We start from the raw sequence: 20020 nt of genomic DNA on the forward strand, positions 1-20020 counted from the left end.
GGGCAGTGTGAGGGCCATGGACTACCTATCATGTGCAGATCCAGTGGATCCCTTTCACCCTTTTCCTTTGCATTTCAGCCTTCATTTTCAAAAGCATTTAGCATGCTGGGCTCCATACGATGAAAATAATGAACATTCTATGGGAAGGTCAATCTTGACCATCTTCTGTCTGTTTACAAGCCACAGTCAGACAAGCTAGCTGACATCAGCAATCAAGTAAGGAAAGAAAGATGCCTAGGAGTATACTCACTAGCACTTTTTGAAGTTCCTCAGAGAGGGGTAAGGAGAAAACACCATACTTGCTCACTTTGAACAGAAACCTGGCATATTTACCGTTACTGCTTTTGCCTTCCCAAACAACAGAAGACAGGCTGAAACAGTAAGCACATTAGCCAGATTCTCTTTGCTATCTACTTTTCTCCCACAACACAAGCATAGTAAATCCATTCCTTGTGGTAACAACGCTCAGGCTACCAAGCCTCACATGTAATGAATGACCACTAGTCAGAGTGTCCTGCTTTCGTAGACTGGGACAGGGAATTGATTTGAACTCCAGGAGATCAGAGCCAGTACTGAAGTACTGCTAACACTGTAGAGAAACACTGGAAATCAGTAAAGAAGTCACAGAAGTGGCTCATGGTCTGAAAAACATGAAATAGGTACTGGGAGTTTTCCATTCGTGTAAATCAATCATTACATACAGGGCTACCACCTATCCCAAAGCAATTTGAACCATTCTGAATGTTCTTCATCTTGTAATCAGTTGCTTGCAAGAAGCAAAAGCTCCCCATTTAGAATGTGGATTGTCAGCAGAGATTTGTCCTTAAGTAATTACAGCATAATGTTTTCCTACCATGATGTTGCTGGCAATCAGAGGGGAAGCTTGCTCTTTATTCAAGTTCAATAGTTGAAAGGTGGTGACCCAGGTACATAATAAGCATAGAAAAACATTTTTGTTTTTCCAAAAAGGAGAGAAATAAAATTAAAACAATAAAGAGAAACAAAAATTAAAAATCAAGGCAAGATCTTGCTACGAAAAGCCATCTTATTCACTTAAAAGAAACAACGAACAAACAAGATGAAGGCACCACTAAAATCAATTTCATATGAATAGGGAATTCAGTTCAGGAGTTGCCTATGACCAATGGGAGTAATTAGAGCTGAGGAAATAACTTATAACAAAAAGGCTTCTAGCCAATTTTTTTTTTATTGTGAAACATACAAAAAAAAGATTGCTGTTTACACATTTATTTACTATATGAATTTTCAAAAATTTGTGAATTTTTTTCTATTCTGTAATTAAATGCAGTGAATATTTGATAGTGTTCATCAAACATGTATATAGGGTGAAGAGGGTTATAATACACAGAAGTAGAGCTGGTCAGAAACAGCAGGAGGGGAGATGAATTTCTTTAAAACAAAACAATATGTAGTCTTCTGCCAAAAATCTGAAAACTGCAAGGTGCTACAGTATTTTCTACAGAAAAAAGATGCATTCCCCAGAACTAACATTGCATTGGCTGCTGCTGAGAAGTTTCATGGAAACAAGCCCATCCTCTGTGCTAAATATCATTCTGATTTATCTAAAGCTTCAGTTACTCAAGAGAAGGTTTCTGCATGCTGCTGACCAAGAATTTCAAGGACTTGTCATACGACTGAAGGGGGGGGGGGAGGGGGAAAAACAGATTGAAGTGCATTATCTCCACTCATGACTCACAAAGCTAACAGATATCTAAGCATAACATTAAGCCTTTATTTAAGAGCAATTTATTTTCATGAGCTACAGTCAACTAATTTTTTTTTTAATCAGAAATTATTTGAAAAAATAATGAAAAAATAATGGATATGAAAGAAAGTCTCTAAAAATACTATTAGGAGGGCACCCTGTTTTGGCCAACTACCAAATCAACAGAAAATTAGAAGTGTAGATTTTTCTTCTTAAAAATAAAAGTATCAAGAAAGACTTCTTTTGATTTAATCAGTTCAGACATGGATACTGTTATGCTTTTTTTTCTTGTTATTAAAAATATTTTGTATTTGTAATATTCTTTTCCTGATTTTGGTTAAAAGAGCAGTGACTGCAATGTATTGCTGGTCCCAAAGAGGTTTTTTGGTAAGCCAGAAATGATATACCAAATTCAATATTTTTTTTGTAAGAAAATATGCTACAAAGCATATGAAAGGTTTCTAAAAAATGGTGACTTAAAGCAATTTGAAAAAGAAATACATTAGAAATATGCTGGGTGAAAATAAAATTTAGTTTTCTCATCATTTCTAGGAAGAGGTTAGGACCTCTGGCCACAGGAAGGTGGTTCTCAGATCAGTTCTCTCCCTCCCCCAGTGCGTGTGGGGTTAAGTTAAATGATTAGATTACAGTCAGTAAAAAACATATCTGGCCTTTGCATCATAGGCCATGGTTTATGCTTCCTTAGAACAGGGGGCTTTAGGCAAAGTATATGACGCATATCCCATCTAGAGTTCTGAGATGTCCATCATCTTCCCACACACAAGCTAGTTGAAGTGTCTGGTTGAAAAAAGGACACTCACCTCGCACTTGAAAGTGGTTAGAATTTCCTGCAATTTGTTACACACAAAATACTTTGTCCAAAACACCCTCGATCCAAAGATATTTTGTCACCTCCGAAGTATGGGTCTCAGCCTGCCAGGAGTCAGGGACTCGGTGCTTTCAGTCTCCTTGCCTCCATGTCAATGCTGCAGGCAGGAAGTTCAAGGACCCTAAAGGTACTCAGTTTCCAGGGCTGGACTGCAACAGTTAGTGAATCTGCCCTAGTGGTTTCCAGCCTGAGGAACTACCTCATGGAACTACCTCCAGACCACGGACCCTTAAAGTCACAATTTCTGTGGCTAATGGCCAAAGCAGAGCTTCCAGGCACTCTGCCATGGAGCCTGGTGCCTGAAAGACCCAAGAAGACTGATAGACCGCATGGTCCCTTTAAGGGCACAGGGAAAGAGCAAGCCTCATTTTTGTGGCAAATACCACATAGGTGCTCAAAATTAGCTAAGGAGAGGAAGTCCCTGCTGATGACTCAGACAGATTCTTAAATGAGAGAGGAAAAAAATTTCCCTGGAGGAGGCTGCAGTAAAACGAACAGAAGAGGAGGAGCATGGAAAAATATACCAAAACTACAGAGATCATTTGTCAGAGATTCTTGATCTAAAGGAGAAATAACAGCCTCTTTGGCTGATTTTTTTAATTACACTATACTTTTTTTTCCACTATATTTTTTCTTTTCTTTTCACTTGTTCCTTAATATTAAGTTTGTGAGAAATACTGCTTGCGCAAAAATCTGACAGTTATATCCCCAGACTGGTACTAAAGAATGACCAGCATCCTAACTCGGACATTTTCCAGTTTCATGAAGGAAGTCTCTGTATCTCTTAGTGCCTTGTCTGCAGCCTAAGCTTCTCAGCTTCTTGCCGCCAGCCAGGACACAGAGCCAGAAAGCTCTGGGTCATTTCCCAGGGACTGAAGTGCTGACATAAGAACTGCACATCACTGCTTGATAAAACCAGAATTTCTGTCAATGGCGGAAAATGACAAGAATATGTGAGTAGGAAGTTTCAATGTCCAAGACAGTTTGTTTCAGAAAAGCATTGTTTCAATGCTTCTTAAATGCAGCTTTTACTAGCATTTCTGGTTTCCTGATACGTTCAATGTTTGTTTGGCTATCTGTTTCAGCTCAGCCTGGAGTGAAAACTGACTTTCAAAGAATGATGAGAATCCCCTTTTGTGTTTTGGCCAGCTCTCTTTTGGACAACTTCTCTCCTTATTGCATTGATCAGTGCATTATCTTCTCTAAAATTCATCACATCCATTATAAAACCTTAAAGTCTAATCCTCATTACCTGCAACTAAATGAGCATGTGGGATTACCGCTGGAATTCAGCAAGCACTGATGTGAATAAAACATGATTGTTTAAATGTCCATTGACGACAAATTCAGATGGATGCCAGTCCAACCACAGCCAATTCTTACTACAATTCAAGTGAATGTTTGTGGACAGTTTTTCCTGTGTTTGCTCAGCTCTATTTAATGAAACATGCTTGACTGCCTACAACGCGGGGGACTTCTTGCAGTACACTCTAGCTGAAGTCACAATAAGAGGAACAAACCTGACCTGGACTGCTCAGAACAAAAGTCTTATTTGTTGCTAATGGTCCCAAACAGGCAAAGGAAGGAAACCTACTGAAGGGCTGGATGGAAGGGCGGGAAGATACAGGTTCATAGTCACCATGAGTGTATGCTGTGTTTCAGGGATATAGACAGGGTTGAACAGGCATGCCTTAGTGGAGGAGTACTGAGAGCCGAAGCCAGGCTGGTCCTGCACAGCCATACAGCTTCAGAAACAGACATCAGCATGCAGTTACCTGAGGTTTCTTCACCTTAATGATCCAGGTGGGAGGCACAATGACAGCAGCATGAGCCCCCAGGGAACATGGCTCCTCAATGTGATGTAGCATGAAACAGGTGACTTTGTTATGAAACTGGAAGAGAAGAAAAGAGCAGAGTCAATAAGAAGAACAAGAAAGATGAAGGGGAAGCACGGAGAGGTAGGAAAAAAATGAAAAGTGCAAAAATTGAAGCAATGTTCCAAACTTCACCATCTTTCCAAGTCCTCTAGACCATGGGAGTTTTCGGAATGTAGAAATAAAGTTCACCTTCCTAGCCATGCTTTCTACCAAAAAACCTGCCCCTAGTTAAACACACATTGGACCACAATCCAGGCTAACACAGTTGTATATATTAAGAGCCCATTGGCTCCCTCAGCTGGCAGCAGCAGGATGTTAATAGGAGGTAGCCAACAGCAGTATTGTGCAGCAAGACTTCTCCTAGGAAGAGTCATGTGTCAGGCAGGAGAAACTGTGGAATATCTTTGAATGAAAGGAACAGAAGGGGAAAAACTAAGGCTGAATCCCTGAGAAAGGGAACCCTGAGAGCCAGGACAAGTGCGATTGCTTACAGTGAGGCCACTGAGAGAAGCTGCTACTGCTCTCCCCAAGTATGGTCTACTTACCGCCTGCTTGCACCAGGAACAACTGATGGCCACAATCTCTTTACTATGGAAGGAAAATTTCTGCTGAAAGCCCTGGAATAAGCAAGAGAAAAAGGATTAAATTCCTCCTGAATACAAGACACTTGACACATGTAACACTTGCCAGGTGACTATGCTAGGCTAAACCAATTCAAGGTGGTCATATACATTGCTTCAGCCTCAAAGTTCTTAGACACCAAGCCTAAATAAAATATTGACAAGATTCATAGTGAAGGTTCTTCAACTGGGAGAATTTCATCTTCACACACACATTTTAAAAATACTTCCAAAAAATTTTCTGCTTTTTCTTGAATTTTGTAGCTAAGAAGGAAACGGAAGAAGAAACAGAGAGGTAATGACTGCTTTAATGGATTCCACAGATCCAACTAAGATGCAGATTTTCTATTGAACAAAACATTTTCTCATTGCTATCTTTTTTCCCTAAATACAGACAAGATTTTTTTTTTTTTTTTAATACAACAGAATACAATCAACTACAATGCTATGTGGAAATGTTCCAATAGGAAAATTAAGTTTAGTGTTTTATTGAGCTGACTCAGATCAAAATCTTTTTAGTCAGTTCCAAAAAGAAGATGCCCTGATTCAAACCAAACAGATATAAAACAAAATATTTCTTTATAGTATTAAAGCAAAAAAAACCCCACTATGAGCAAGTATGAAATTTTAGTCTCTCAGAGGAGTTTCAGTTTGTAGAAAGTAATTTCAGCAGACATATCACTTGGCTTTAAGTTATAAGGCTAGAAAAGATCATTGGGTCACATACAATTTTCTTGCACATAGCACAGGCAATGAACGGCAACTGGAGTTATAGTCTAAAAACTTGTGTCCGGTTAAAGCTTATTTTATCCAGAAAAAGAACAGATCTGGGTTGACGGCTGCAGAGATAGAAAGTCCAGCACTCCACTGGATGGCTTGTTTTAGTCACCTTCACTAAGATTAGACTTATTTCAAATTTGCAGTTGTCTGCATCCTTTAATCATAGACTTTTATCAAGCTTTTCTCTACTACATTAAGGAGCCCTTACAGCACCCAGAGTTCTCTTCCTAATTGAAAGACTCTCTACCAGGTCATGAAGTCATGAGTCAGTTTTCTTTTTGACACACTGAGTTTTACTTAAATCTTCTACCTGTTGTTCAGTGTCCAAGATCCAGTGTGAAGGGTTATGATAACCTGAATTAGTAACAACTACAAGAACATTGCCTCACTGCTTCCATAATCAAGGTCCCTCTTATCCTAGCTTCTGTGGAAAAGACAGGAAGATGGGCATATGCAGAAAAATGAGCCCATTGGTGCTAAATGCAATGAGAACGTCAAGAGCACTAAGAAGAAAGAACTAAACTAACAAGCAAAAATCCATCCGAAGATGGACTGGTCTTGTCAAGTGAGGAACTGAACTATAGTCTGTCCATAAGTGATGGCAGAGAACAGCCCTGTCAAGGCACTGAAGAGGAGGAGTCTCTCCCTGTCTGCCTGCCATGCAGAAGTGTGTGTTGCAGCTATTTGTCCAGTAGCAGGCTTCCCCAGTTCATGTTCAAACCAGCCTGCCAGATACACCACACCACCAATTTAGGACCACTGTATAGAATTTTAGCTTGTGCCACCTAGATTTTTCTAATTCGTCCCCTAATCTCTCAAATTTTGCATTCAGAAAAACTCCAAGAGAACATTTTTCATAATGATAGTGACTTGGCTTATTCAGGTTCAGTAATGGAGTATAGCCAAATGTCTTCACGAAGACAAGCTGGCCAGCTGCTTCTGACTGGGCAGATCTAGCCTACCATTCAGCACAGGCATGAGAACAAAAAGAGTGACAGTAGGTATGATATGAGTGTTGGAACAGAGGTTTTACACGGGACAGATCTCTATTCTCACTCGCTTAGATTAGCGCTTCTTAATGTTTTTCATAAATCTTACTCCTTGTCCCAAAATTTTAAGAAGAGAATTATTATCAGCCCCTCATGAACATAAATTTTTTTGTTTTGTTCTGAGTTTAACAAGCAGGAGAGAAATTCCTCTCTCCCAAAACTTCAGCTAATAAAACCTAGAATCCACTACACTGATACCATGGCCTGCCAGTGGTGTATTTTAAGCATATGGACTGAGCAGCTTGTCTGGTTTTGGGTGGATCGTTTTTCATTTATTCAGTAAGCCATTTGGCTTTTAGGGAGTCATTAGAGAAAATGAAACAGCAATAAAAATATGTTAATGATAAGTAGCAATGAAACATCACTATTCTTCCTCAAATTGCTTTGCAAATGTGAACTAATTCCTCCTAAAGATAAGTGTTTGAGGTAAGTTAGTAATTATTTGAAACCCAGCTTTACTAATAAAGGAACTGATGAAATAAAATGACAACTATGAGGCTGAACCACTGGAGCCCCCCCATATTCCAACAGAAATCATCTCTTCTTCCTGGGGTCTTCCCTCAGTGAGAAAGGAAACAAAAATCCAGCTTTCCTATCTTGTTCCTGGGTCACGCAAGGAAGCCTTACACACAAATTCAGAAATTTTGGGATGGAAAATTAATTCCACCCTTTGTGAGAATATCAACCAAATAGTACCTGATTAGCCCTGATTCACTGGAACCTGATTCCTGTGCAACACATGAAATTCCATGCTGTGAGCTGCTCCTGTGAATGCAAACAGTTGTGCATACCAGAGGAAATATATTTGGAGGAAAAGAGCACCTGAATCCCCAGGCTGCACTGGTGATTAGAACCTGTCCAAATAACTGGGATCAAAGTCCACATTAATATAGGCACACATACACACAAACACAGCACATACAAATGTCTAGCTCCAGCCAGTCCTGGTTATTTCCCCAAACCTATTTACCATTAAGAATACTTTCAGATCGGTGTTAGGGGGAATAATGATTTATTATTGCACATATTTTCCTAAGATATGTATTTCCTTTCTACGGCTCTCAGAGGTCTTCCAGTGCATCATTACTATATGAGAGCTAGGTATTTTTACAACTCTAATACTGACAGCAACAGAAACACTTGGATGGTGATCTCTGCTAAAATATCTGAGAAGTGGAATTGCCTTTCTACTAGAAATTTGAACTTTACCACTATATGCAGAGAAAACATACTGCACTGCAACAATCCATAGGCCTTTAAAGGCAACACATAAGAGATTATGAGAAGAGATTTATACTGTGGCTGCACACTGTGGCTATGGTGGACACACTGCTTTGGACACCACAAAAAGTAAAAAGAAACAAAATGGCTGTTCAGCACGATGGCCCAGAAGCGGCCTCAATCTCAGAAAATCCCTAAACCACTGCTAGCTGGTAAGTGGAATTATAGGAAGAAAGGATCATTCCAGGCTTCTATTACTGCATGTTGTCCACCCAGTGGACTGGGTACTGGACCACATGGACTTCAAGTCCAACCCTATCTGAACATTCTTATCTTGTACAATGCAAAGAAAAAAACCTCTTGATTCCTTTAATGATCCAAGGTAAAGAAGAGCTAAGAACAGCCAACAGCTACAAAACTAGGTTTCTTCACTCTGCAAGAGAAACAAACGAGGGGAGATACAAGAGAGGTCTTAAAACATCATGAATGGTGTAAAGAATGTGGCTTGAGAGTAATTATTCACAATCTCTTCCAGCACAAGAGCTATAGAGCATTAAACAAGTGGCAGGTTTGAAACAAACAAAAGGTGGTTCTTAACATTGCATGTAGTCAAGCCCAGGAATTCCTTGCTACAGGATGTCATGGATGCTACAAGTTTACAGGAACTCAGGAAGGAACTAGATAATATCATAGGACAGAAAGTTATCGGGGGCTGTCAAATACAAAGGCACCATTCCTGGAAATTCACGAGCTGCAAATTGTTAGAGGCCAAGAGAATACTCTGGGGATGCATCACTAAACACCTTCCCTATCTTACACTTTTCCATAATTATCTATTGCAAGCCCTTGTTGAATATTGGGCTTGACAGTACTTTGTAGCCTAAATGAGGCTGTATAAGCTACATCCATACTAGCAAGTAATGTGGAACAGTAGAAGCATAGGTCCTATTGATACTGAGGAAACTATACACCAGTATTTTCAGAGGATTTTACTTTGGACTAGCTTTAGCCTGGTCCTGTGGACTGAATGCCCTTAGTTGTTGCAAGGCATTAGGAGAGTCCTTTTAATTAAGTTTAATCCAAAAGGAATTTTGTTCTTGTGCTCTAAGATGGTTCCATGGGTGAACCACGGTATGTGGTGATGATCAAGAGGATTGTATTTTGGAAGGGAATTTCATCTGAAGTAAAACACTAACATAGATACCTCTCCTCTCCGACTGCCTCAGAAAGGGTTAACAATCCTGCAGAAGGCAGACAACATGTAAAGCCACAACACCAAGCTAAAGATATTGGAGAGCATTAACTCCTTTCCACAAACTTATGACTTGAAGTTCGAGATGCAAATATCCTTAACTCTTCATCTCTGCTTGCTTCACTCAAACTATTATTAATGACCACTAAAATATTTAGCTACCCAATCCCAGTCATGGGAGAGGACTAATAACCTCATAGAACAATGAGGTCTACAGATTCATTAGGTATTTCACGAATAATGCTTTCTTTTATTGCTTTAAATTTACTGCCATTCCATTTCAACGGCAGTCCCCTTTTTCTTGCATGACAAAAGGAAGGCAAGAGATAGTGTTCAGTCAGAGGCATAAGAAATGTAAGAGTGAGCACAAGAGGGATAAGTATTTGGCTATAAGAGACTGCTTTGACATTAAAATATAATGGGATTCTTTTTCTTGTTATTGTTTTCCCTAATCCTTTCCGTTTCTTAGCAAAACAACTCTCCTACAATATGCCCATGTTAGTCTTGGCAGAATATTTCTTATCTGAGGGGAAAACTGTGATTCCCTCTGAACCTTTAGTAATGTCAACCTTGATGGAGCCAAGGCTGATGAGTTTTAGGACAAACTGGTTATGTTGGCAACATGAACGTACCAAGCACAGGTACTGATGCAACAGGCACTAAGCACTACCCTTGCAAAATGAATTCCTCATACCCTCAGGGGTGATTCAGCTCAAAGGGGCAGAGGAAGAAGGAAATATTACTCCAGTGTCTTATATTAAGAATGCTGCATGTTAAGTGCCTCCTTGCATTGTTTGCATGCCACTTGCCATAAAAACCATCACACCTTATAGCATCTTGCCTTGCTGCAGCTGGTGATCTGCACCAGTATCCAGAGTCAGATGGATACAAATCTGGTTTCCTGATTCTGACTAAAAGTGCCATGGCATGGAGACAAGACACAGGCTTTGTTACTATGCTGAGGATAAGAGCCTTAACCAAGAAGCCCAAGGATGCCACAGCCTTCCTCCTCCTCATTTTCATCAGCCAGTGCAGTGTCTTGTCCCATGACATATGATGTGCTTATTGCTGCACAGATGCCATGGCCTTTCCTCTTCCCATATGTGAATCAGGGTGGCAGTCCCTCAATATATCAGGCTTGTCATTTTCTGCTTAAGACAGGCCAAGTTTTAGAACAGAATAATTTAATGGCTGGAAGGAGCTACTAACTACCCTGAATGCATAAGTGATAAGTGCCCAGTGTCATGGCTGTGATGCAAAGAAATTCTTACCTTTCCACACTGCTTACATTTCCCCTCCTGCCTCCGCCTGTGCACCCAGTGATGTCGGACAAAGTTCTGCAAGGGAAGGACAAGGAAAATGCCATAGGAAGTGAACAGTAGCTTGTGCTCAGAGGTACCATCTGTGTAAAATTGGTTTACAGGCATAGAAGGAAGGGGGCCTTCAATCATGCATGATTGCCAATGCAATCATTTCTGGAGCAAAATGCAGCAGCTGCCCCATGGGAAACCCCAGACACAACCAAAACTGCAGGAGGAATAAGGACACGATGTTGTTCTTTATCCACGTTGCAATTGCGGCCAGAACTACTCTCTCAGTACCCTTCTACAAAAAGAAGAGAGTAAATTACATTACATAGACATAATAATCATCTAAAAGACCACAGAATTATCTAAAGGCCACCGCGTTCAGCCACAGTATAGGGCCGAGTTTTACCCTACCCTTGGGGTATAGCCTTGTAAAGCAAAAACATACAGGTCAGTGCAGGGGAAGGGAAAGAGGGTAGGAGGAAGCACCTTTTTTTCTCTCTGCTGGGGCTGCTTACATCCTGGATGGCAGCAGAAGATGAGCAAAAAGCAGGAGGGAGTGCAGGACTCCTGCCCCTGCTTCTGTGCCGGCAAGGGGGTTAGCAGGAGTCTCACCTGCACCCTGTCATTATTCCAGCCAGCACAGTGGTGCCCATGTGGCAGGGACCTGAACTACCTACTAGCAACAAGCTGTGAAGTGACACTGCTACAGAAATGGGAGGGGGACCCTGCGAATTTCCCCAGTTATTCTCCCCCCCTCCCCCAACCACCAAAAACAAAAAGGTAAAACAATGGCAGTCACCACTAAGCCTTCTCCCATACCATGATTACTCTTGTCAAAAGGGATTCTTAGTCATATGAGACTGACAACCAAAGCAACTATTTAATTAAGAAAAAAGAGAGGAATGCTAAACAAACAAAAACCCCTAATGTTTAAATAAGTTTCAACAGTTATCTTCCTTGGCTGGGACGTCTTTCTTTGGAGACATTGGCTTTAACTATATATCTGTCTTACTGATGTAAACAAGAACAATAAATACCCAGCACCTTAAAAGGGGCTGAATTCATATGGTAGCTGGAAGCAAACAATAAGTTTTTTGAATGTTTGATTTTTGTAGACTATCAGACTAAAATTGTTTCTAGAAAAAGTGAGGGGAGAGGCTAACAGAAGGACATGGAAGCAGAAAAAAAATAATCAAAAATACTAGTTCAAAAGTCAGGAAGAAAGAAAGAAATGATACTAAAAAAAAAGAAAAAAGACAGAATGGCTGAATGAATGGGAAAAGAGACAGCAGAAAGAAGAAACGATTCCTGTTAGTGTAAGTAATATAGTGCTTCAGCTAGAATTCATGTTACGTTCATTCTGGGGAGGAGAACATGTCCCACAGGAAGCAAGATCTCTGTCTACAACTCCTCTGAATCTAAAAGCACTGCTAAGACTCCACACCAGGTGAGTCAGCACACAAGTCAAAGGAAAAGCAATTGTCATTTGTGCATTACTCACTTCTCTTGGAGATCTGGAACCCCCTTCTCGGAAAGTCGGTTTGCAGCGGAAATTAATCTGCCATTAAAATAAAGCAGTTAGAGCTGAAAATGAGCCAAGAGAGAATTTACTCCAATTGTTGATCTAGACTGGACTTCAAAAACATCAGCTTCAGTAGCTAACAAAGTAACTTACCTGGCTGTTATAAAATCTCTCTTCATATGCCGTAATACTACCTCTTGCTAGATCTCTACACAGCTCTCATCCTCACTAATGCTACAGCTGCCTGCTCAGTTCACCTGCTTAACCTATCTTCCCCTATCTTCCCCCGGCCTAGAAGAAAACCATTTCATCTGCTTTTCTGAAGAAGGTCATTTGCAACCAAAACAGACTTAAGCAGAAGTCTCAAAAGTCAATGGAAGCTGGAAATCTAACTCTGTAAGACCCTTTTGCACATCTCAGGTTTAGGCCCTCATACACGAAATCTGTGAAGAAAGCATCTTCATTGACATCAAGAACTGTGCAAGTTACCCTAAGTTTCTACCTTTTGCTTAGACTGTTGTTGTTTTATCCACTCCCCACTCTCCAAACCATCTGAGCAGCATAATACTGCCTCATGCAGCAATGCTACCTCTCTCAGAGGGGAAAGAAGAGGCAGAAGGTAGGACAAGTTTCCGTAAACAGAAAACGTTTTAAAGAAATTGAAGAAGAAAAAAAGCATAGAATAAGTAAACAGGAAGTCTGATGAGAAAAAACACAACAGCTTTCGAGAAAAGAAAACAAACAGAAGTAAGAGGAGAGGGAATGAAGAGAGAAGAAAAAAAGAAAAAAAAAAGGAAAAGGGGGATCCACAGAGAGAACTAAAGGGAAATGAGATAAGGATGCAGTAAATGAAATGGATTCAACCTTAAGGTTTTTTTCTTTTGACTAGCCTTGAAAGAACAAAGCACTTAAAGATACTGCACAGCCACACTTTTACTATGAAGGTAGAAGGGTCGAGTTTCCACTGTTTTAAATACAACCCATCTCCTTCCCATATAAACTTCCCTCATTTAATATGGCCTTAGAAATAATAACTCAAAGGAGGGGGAAAAAAAAAAGAAAAGAAAAAAGGTAAGTGAAAATATTTGTTTATCAAAAAAGTGAAATCCACAACACTGCTAATCTTCCTCCTTTGCTCTTCATCTGGAGTTGCAACTCGTTTTTTCACCACTGAGTCCTGGCAGGTTGAAAAGACTCCCAACTTTCAGTTATTTTACTTAAAAACTTACCTTTGGGCAGAGGGCCAAGTGGAAGGCCCATGTACCAGTTTTAAACTCCATGTGGCTTAAGCCAAATTTAAGAGCCATGCAGACTTTTATAACAGCCCTCTGCCAAGAGGTGAATTTCGTGTACAAGGAAGTTGAGAGTGGATTTTACCTAAGTGTTCATTTGCTGGGGACACCACCGGCTGGTTGGGCAATGGGGAACCAGCATCGCTGTTCATGACAGAAGTCATGAAAAATTCACTGGTAACATTTTGACTTCCCACTGTCCTGAAACATGTGTTCCTGCTAATTTCACTGTTGGTAAAGGAGGGGGGGTGCGGGGGGAGGAATGGAAATGATACCTCTCCAACTTGGTATATGACAATCACCGTGACATTTGTCACCACAAGCCCAAATACTGGAAAAGAGAAAACTCTTTTCAAAGGATTGTTACTATAAATTTGTCTTGTATCAACTTGCTTCTTTTATGGAGAACAACATTACAAACATACAGGAGTGAAAATAAAGCTCTTATGAAATCAGTGGGGATATTCCCATTTGTTACACAGATACCACCAAAAAAAAATGATTCCTTTAACATATTACAGGTCAGGTGTGATTAGGACAAATCACTGGTGGGAAGTCAATGTCCGATACTCTGTAGGCACTTGGGGGTGAGGAGGGCTCCGTGAAAGAACTAGGAAGCAGGATGGATGCCCACAAAAGTGATACAAGAAATAAAAGGCTTAATAGTTCCAATTGCAACAATAAGAACTTAATTTCTGAGATTCAGAGGAGGAAACAGTAGTCTAGCAAATACAGTGAAAAATGGTCATAGTAGCATTTTATGCTGCATTGCTTGTAATAAATTTAGCTGTCATGAGCTGAATTATGCTGGGTTTAGTTGTGGAATTTTAAGAGGCCAATTTTGTGCATGACAGGAAAATGAATTTTCTAGCTTCAATCTTAATCTAGGAGTAGAGGGAAATTATTTTTCAATCATAAAAAAATGTGAAAGCTTTTGGGTTTTTTTCTAGTTCACAGGGTTTGAAAGAAATCTACTTTAAAAAAAATAATACAAATTTTTAAGTCAACTTTTTAGCAAGTATATTGTAAAAACACCAACGAAAAACTAATCTGCCAGCTGGTGTTTTGCAGGCTAGAAGCTCAGCAAGGGAATTACATGAGTGTCGCCCACATCAGGCTCCAGAAGGTGGCAATGTCTTACCTTGTCTAACTGCTCCATGCACGCATTGTGGACCACAATCTTGCAGGCAGCACATTTCCTCCGCAGAGCTGATTTCTGCAAGAGGAAAGGGAGGCGTGTGTGCATGGGAGTGCACTGTTCACAGGAGGACAAGAGTTAGCCGTGAAACGGGAGACATTCCTCTCTGTGCAACACATATTAGTCCTCTCCTGAGACTCGCAACGGTTTTAGATATTGAAAGCAGCGAGAAAAAAAGAAAAGAAAAAAAAAACATGGTTTGAAGTTCTTCAAGTAAAGAAGAGGAGGTTGTGAAAGACAGAAGGACACAGTACCCAGCTTGTGAACTAGAGTAAAAGGCTCATTTAGGCAGCAGATAAGGCTGTTAACATTGCAGATCACAGGGCATTCCTGAAAGGAGTCACCCGCCAAGATGATGGGCAGGGCTAGTGAAGAGAAGGAAAACATACATGTAAATCAAAGCACTGGGATCAAATTTGGCAAAAAGTATGTCTCTTCATGCTGATCACGCAATACTGAATTTGGTGGGCCTGACCACTGCCTTGCAGAAAACACTCATGTCACCTAGCAGGGAACAAAAACCTCCCCACCGAACATTGTTAAATGCATATGAAATGTCACAGCAGGGACAAAATTCTCAATCTAAATATGCTGGTTAGTTTTATTAATATCTATAGGGCTTTTAAAATGATTTCCATTGAATCTCCTGGTCTGAATCATATCAAAGGCAAGAGAATGTATCCAGGAGAGAGAGAACACATTTACGATTTTTTTTTCTTTCTCCTGCATATACTCAATCTAATAAGCCAGATAGAAGTAATATTAATAGAAGTTTAGCTTATAGACCTGAGTTTGAAGGACAAAGATTATAAACACACAGTAAGTTGAGACCGATTTGCTTAAGATTTTTACATCCGTTTTGTTCATGTTCATTAAATCTCTAATAAGTATTTGCTTTAGAACTTTCAATATGCTATAAATAACACTCAAGAAGAAACAGGGAAGAACTGTGGCTCACTTCATACCAGAACTACTACAGTTTTATTCTGAATCTCATAATTAACTAAAAAAGAGCCCCATGGGAGAGCAGGAAGGGCTCGAATGCTTCACCTGAAGAATCTGAGTGTTCTAGAAGATTCTATTTTTTCAGGCATTTTGTGACTTATTAACTTTTAAGTATGTTTTTAGTCTCCAGGTTTACCTAGAGGAGTGAGATGACATAAAGCAATCTCTAAAATGAAAAAGTTCAAAAAGCAAATAAAGCTAAGACCTTGCAAGCAGCTACTTTTTAATTATCTGGACTTTTAAGTCATTCTCTTGATTTTTGAATGCTGGTGGCACTGCAAATCGTTTACAACCATTTATAGTGAGAGGCTAGTAAAAAAAAAAATCAAGATTTTGCATCTTTTCCATCATTTCTAACTTCTTTGCTTTACCATGAAATATCAGCTCCAGTTTCCAAAGAATGAGAATTCACATTGTGTGGCCTAACGTTTTCTACAAAGTCCATGCAACTACAGATTAATTATTTTTTGACATTTTTCCATTTAAAATACCTGATCTAAAAACCTTCTACATGTGAAAGAGGTAAGTCAAAGGAAGAGCAGGATAGACACAGAAAGACGTAGTGTCTTCAAAAGATTCAAACTGGAAAATCATTAGCTGTTTAATGGATCAAGTTAAACTAACCCCAGTCAATGTTAACTGGATTTCCAGCTCCGTCTCTAGATCTTAGCTACTGAAAGCACCGTACACTGTACCATGTTATACAAACAGATACTGCTTTCTCCCAAAGGGAGCCAATACACTAGTAACTGAAGTAGAAAAGAATCTCAGGCAGGTCAAGCAAAGGCCAGGTAACGAAGAACTGACAAACCTTAAACTCCGCTGCTTCCTACATATGTTTCAACATCTCCAGGCCTGCTGGCTAGAAAAGCTTGTCATCATCTAAAGATGTCTTCCAGCATTCCCAAATTAAAATTTAAGTCAGTGGGTCTGATTCATCAGCTCTTGCTCTCAGTGCTTCCAACTTCCATAAAGATACCCCTTTAAAATGCTAAGGCACATGTTGTCAAATCAAACACAGCACATAGTTAAATTTCTATGCTACCTTCAATGAGCTAAATTATGAAGAAGTTTTTACTCAGTTTGACAGGCAAACTTCTATTAAGAACATAAAGAACAGTCATATTGAGTCAGACCAAAGGTCCATACAGCCAAAAATCTTGTCTCTGGCTTTGGCCAAAAGCCAATGCCTTGGGACCAATGTAAGTGCAAGGCAAACACACAGTGATACTTCCTTGGAACACTGCCCCCAAATCAGCAATCTGTTACTATTGGGAGCTTGCTTGAACAGTCTTCGTAAACAACAAGCATGCACTTCCCAGGCTTGGCTTGCACGTAAGAAGCCATCAGATAAGTAACCCACTCAGGCAGTTATAGCGTGGATGGATATTAAGTTAGAACTATGAAAGTCATTATTGTTTTGGATCAAAGTCCCCCAAAAACTGGGGGTGCTTGGTGAATCAAAATGCTTCAGTTTGGATCAAATGATCTGAGCGGTTTTTAACAAAATCAAAGAAACGGTATCACAGAGAGGCCCAGGCACTATTTGCAGAGACCATGGAGAAGAGAGGAACCCCTACACACACTTTGCAATCCAAGGGTCAGGATGCTGCACTGAGCCACTCAAAGCTCAGAATTCCCACTCTCCCACCAACTGTCCTAAATAGCAAGGGAAGGGGTTTTTTCATCTCTTCTGCTGAAGCAGTTCAGCTTAAATACTAGTTAGGTGAAGAGAAGTGAAGTAGACTGGAAGTGTAACAGTGACTCCACAGTCAAAGAATAGACACACATCAGTCCAGGGTTTGAGATCAGTCTAGTGGAACTTTTTTTATACATGTCAAAATTTTCAACAGGAGAAGGAAAACCTCAAATATGCTATTCACTGTTGGTGAATTCAAAAAAAGAGTTTGGAAAATTCAGTTCAAATCCTTGCAGTGAGTAAGTAAAAATACAATCAGGCCCCCTACTCTCAGGCACCCCAACAAGTGATATATGTGCACATACAAATAAAATAGGTTGGTTTCTTTCAACATGTCTGAAACACTTCAATATCTAATCTTTCTTCCTTACCATATTAATCAAACTACTCACTAAATCCATTGTCATTGTGTAAATAATCTGGATCATTCAAAATTGTTTGGGTTTCTTTTCCAACAAAGTATTTAACTAGCAGGCCTTTGCCCCTTTTGCATTCCTTTTCTGGGAGCACAGGCATCAACAATAGCAGTAAATAATTAAAAGCTTCTGAGCAATGTCTCTGTCAAAGTCAGGCTCTTTGCCTCAAAAACAAAGACGGAAATCTGAAAATGTAACACTCACTGAGTATTTGACTTGACAGCTTTCCTCCCCCAGGTAGCAGAGGTCCCCAGAAACATTGGTCTCCAGCCACAAGTGCTCTCCATTCACAGCATTTTCCTGAGAAAAGATGACTGTTAACCTGGTTTGTGAAGTCATCCAGGTGAGTAAAGAATATTTCCCAGAAAGTGTGAGATCTGATTTCAATCACATGCACACACACACAAAAAAAAAAAAAGAGAGAGAGAGAGAAAACACACACACACACACACACACAATTGAACATTTTTCCGCAGCACAAAAACATCACTATATTACCCTGGCTGACCATTCCTGCTTAAAGGATGCTGATGATACAATGAGTAATGTGTCATAAATCAGAACCAAGTATTTTACTGAACTGCACAGAAGAATTTTGCCTACCATCTTCCTGCATGATGCCTAGTTTAACTGTGACTCAGTTTCATAAGCACAAGGTATACACAGAGTTTTAAAGGAATTAAAATCAAGGGAGATGAAACAAAAACACAACCACTGAACTTTCGGTTGTAGAAACTCAAAAATTTGAAAACCGAACACCCACAAATCTTAAGTGGCCAATAGAGACTACACATTAATTTTATACTTCAAAGAACAACACATTCAGCTAAGCAATGTTCTCAAAAATCAAGTTAATCATTTCTAACTGTCAGTATGCTAACAGGGCAATGTCTGATCTTTCTTTGAAAGCTTTCTCATTTGACCAAATCTGGCCCTTCCTTCTTTAAATATTCTCAGCCTGAGGAAATTTGGTTGCAGAAAGACTACAGTTTTCACTATACTGTAATGCCAACTTAACTAAAAAAAAAAACAACTAAAAAGTTTACTGTACGCTGTTTAAGCACAGTGAATAAACAGGAATTCTGCTCAGCCAGAATTAGAGCATGATGGAAAACGCTTTGACAGTCTCTGACATTTGGTTCCCACACTGCAGAAGTCACAAATGATGACGCGTACCAAACAGATGGCGTCCGACAGCAGGATGCTCTGAAATAGCCATTTTGGTTAAAATAATTTATTTAAAATAACTCTGACAGTTTCAAAGTGATGAAATGAGAAAGTTTCTCTTTTGCCATGTGTATTTCTTAGGTAATGCAGAGAAGCAGAACTGATAAAATCCTTTGCCTTCTAGAGTATGAGCGCATTCACAATAGTCAAGAATTGTGCGAGTCTGCAAGTGGTGCCTACCACAACCACTACTCCCTTCAAATAAACCAGGAGGAAAAGACCAACACGGGATTTTCTGGTGAGAAGTCTACATGTCCACAGGTTTAACTGCATCAGAAATTTTCCCATTAAAGTCAGACTTAGGATTATCCCTCAACACAATGCACTGGATGAGAGCAAGACTGGGATTCCCATGTACTGCTATTGCACTCTGATTAATCTTCACTTGTTTACATGCTGTCCTGTGCCTCCATTTCTTTTCATCCTTTTGTCTGATTATCCACTTAAACATCAAACTCCCTGGGACAGGGATTTTCCCAAACTGTACGGTTTTACCAGAATACACCATCATTTGGGCAAGGCCTCTCAGTGCTATCATTATGCAAAATAACTTTAAGGACTTGAACACACGTCAGTAAACCTTCAAGCTTACTCAGATGGTAAAATTCCTTCAAGTTTATCCTCAGACTAAAGCAGTTTTCTCTGGCAAGAACTACATCAGTTTTTACAGCACTTGATGGAAGCTCAGTCACATCATACTAATAAAGTGACTATGTGCACTGTTTTGACAAAAATATTAATTTCCTCTGGTTTACAAGGAGCCAGGCAAAACAACAGGACCAAAGCAGGAAGACATGAACTTATCAAAGAGTGTTCAACCTCAGCTTGTTCCTTGCCGAAGAAATGATGCAAGTTTGTATTATGACCTAGAGCTAAATTTTATAGATTGTAAAAGATGCTTAGGAAGGATCAGTTTGGGAAGCTAAGTTAGAAAGCA

General features: G+C 39.8%; 1 protein-coding gene across 1 annotated transcript in view; it reads right to left on the minus strand.

Moving 5' to 3' along the window:
• The window catches only part of DGKI (diacylglycerol kinase iota), a 220630-nt gene that overhangs the window by 111464 nt on the left and 89146 nt on the right, over window positions 1–20020 (minus strand). Inside the window, exons 3-8 of the mRNA XM_067289862.1 lie at window positions 18061–18156; window positions 14680–14754; window positions 12226–12282; window positions 10686–10751; window positions 5038–5109; window positions 4391–4507 (exon numbers count right to left, since the gene is read on the minus strand). Coding sequence (XP_067145963.1) covers window positions 4391–4507; window positions 5038–5109; window positions 10686–10751; window positions 12226–12282; window positions 14680–14754; window positions 18061–18156 — 483 coding nt within the window. The remainder of the gene's footprint in view (window positions 1–4390; window positions 4508–5037; window positions 5110–10685; window positions 10752–12225; window positions 12283–14679; window positions 14755–18060; window positions 18157–20020) is intronic.

This window comes from Apteryx mantelli, chromosome 1 (assembly GCF_036417845.1).
Source record: "Apteryx mantelli isolate bAptMan1 chromosome 1, bAptMan1.hap1, whole genome shotgun sequence".
Lineage (NCBI taxonomy): Eukaryota > Metazoa > Chordata > Aves > Apterygiformes > Apterygidae > Apteryx > Apteryx mantelli.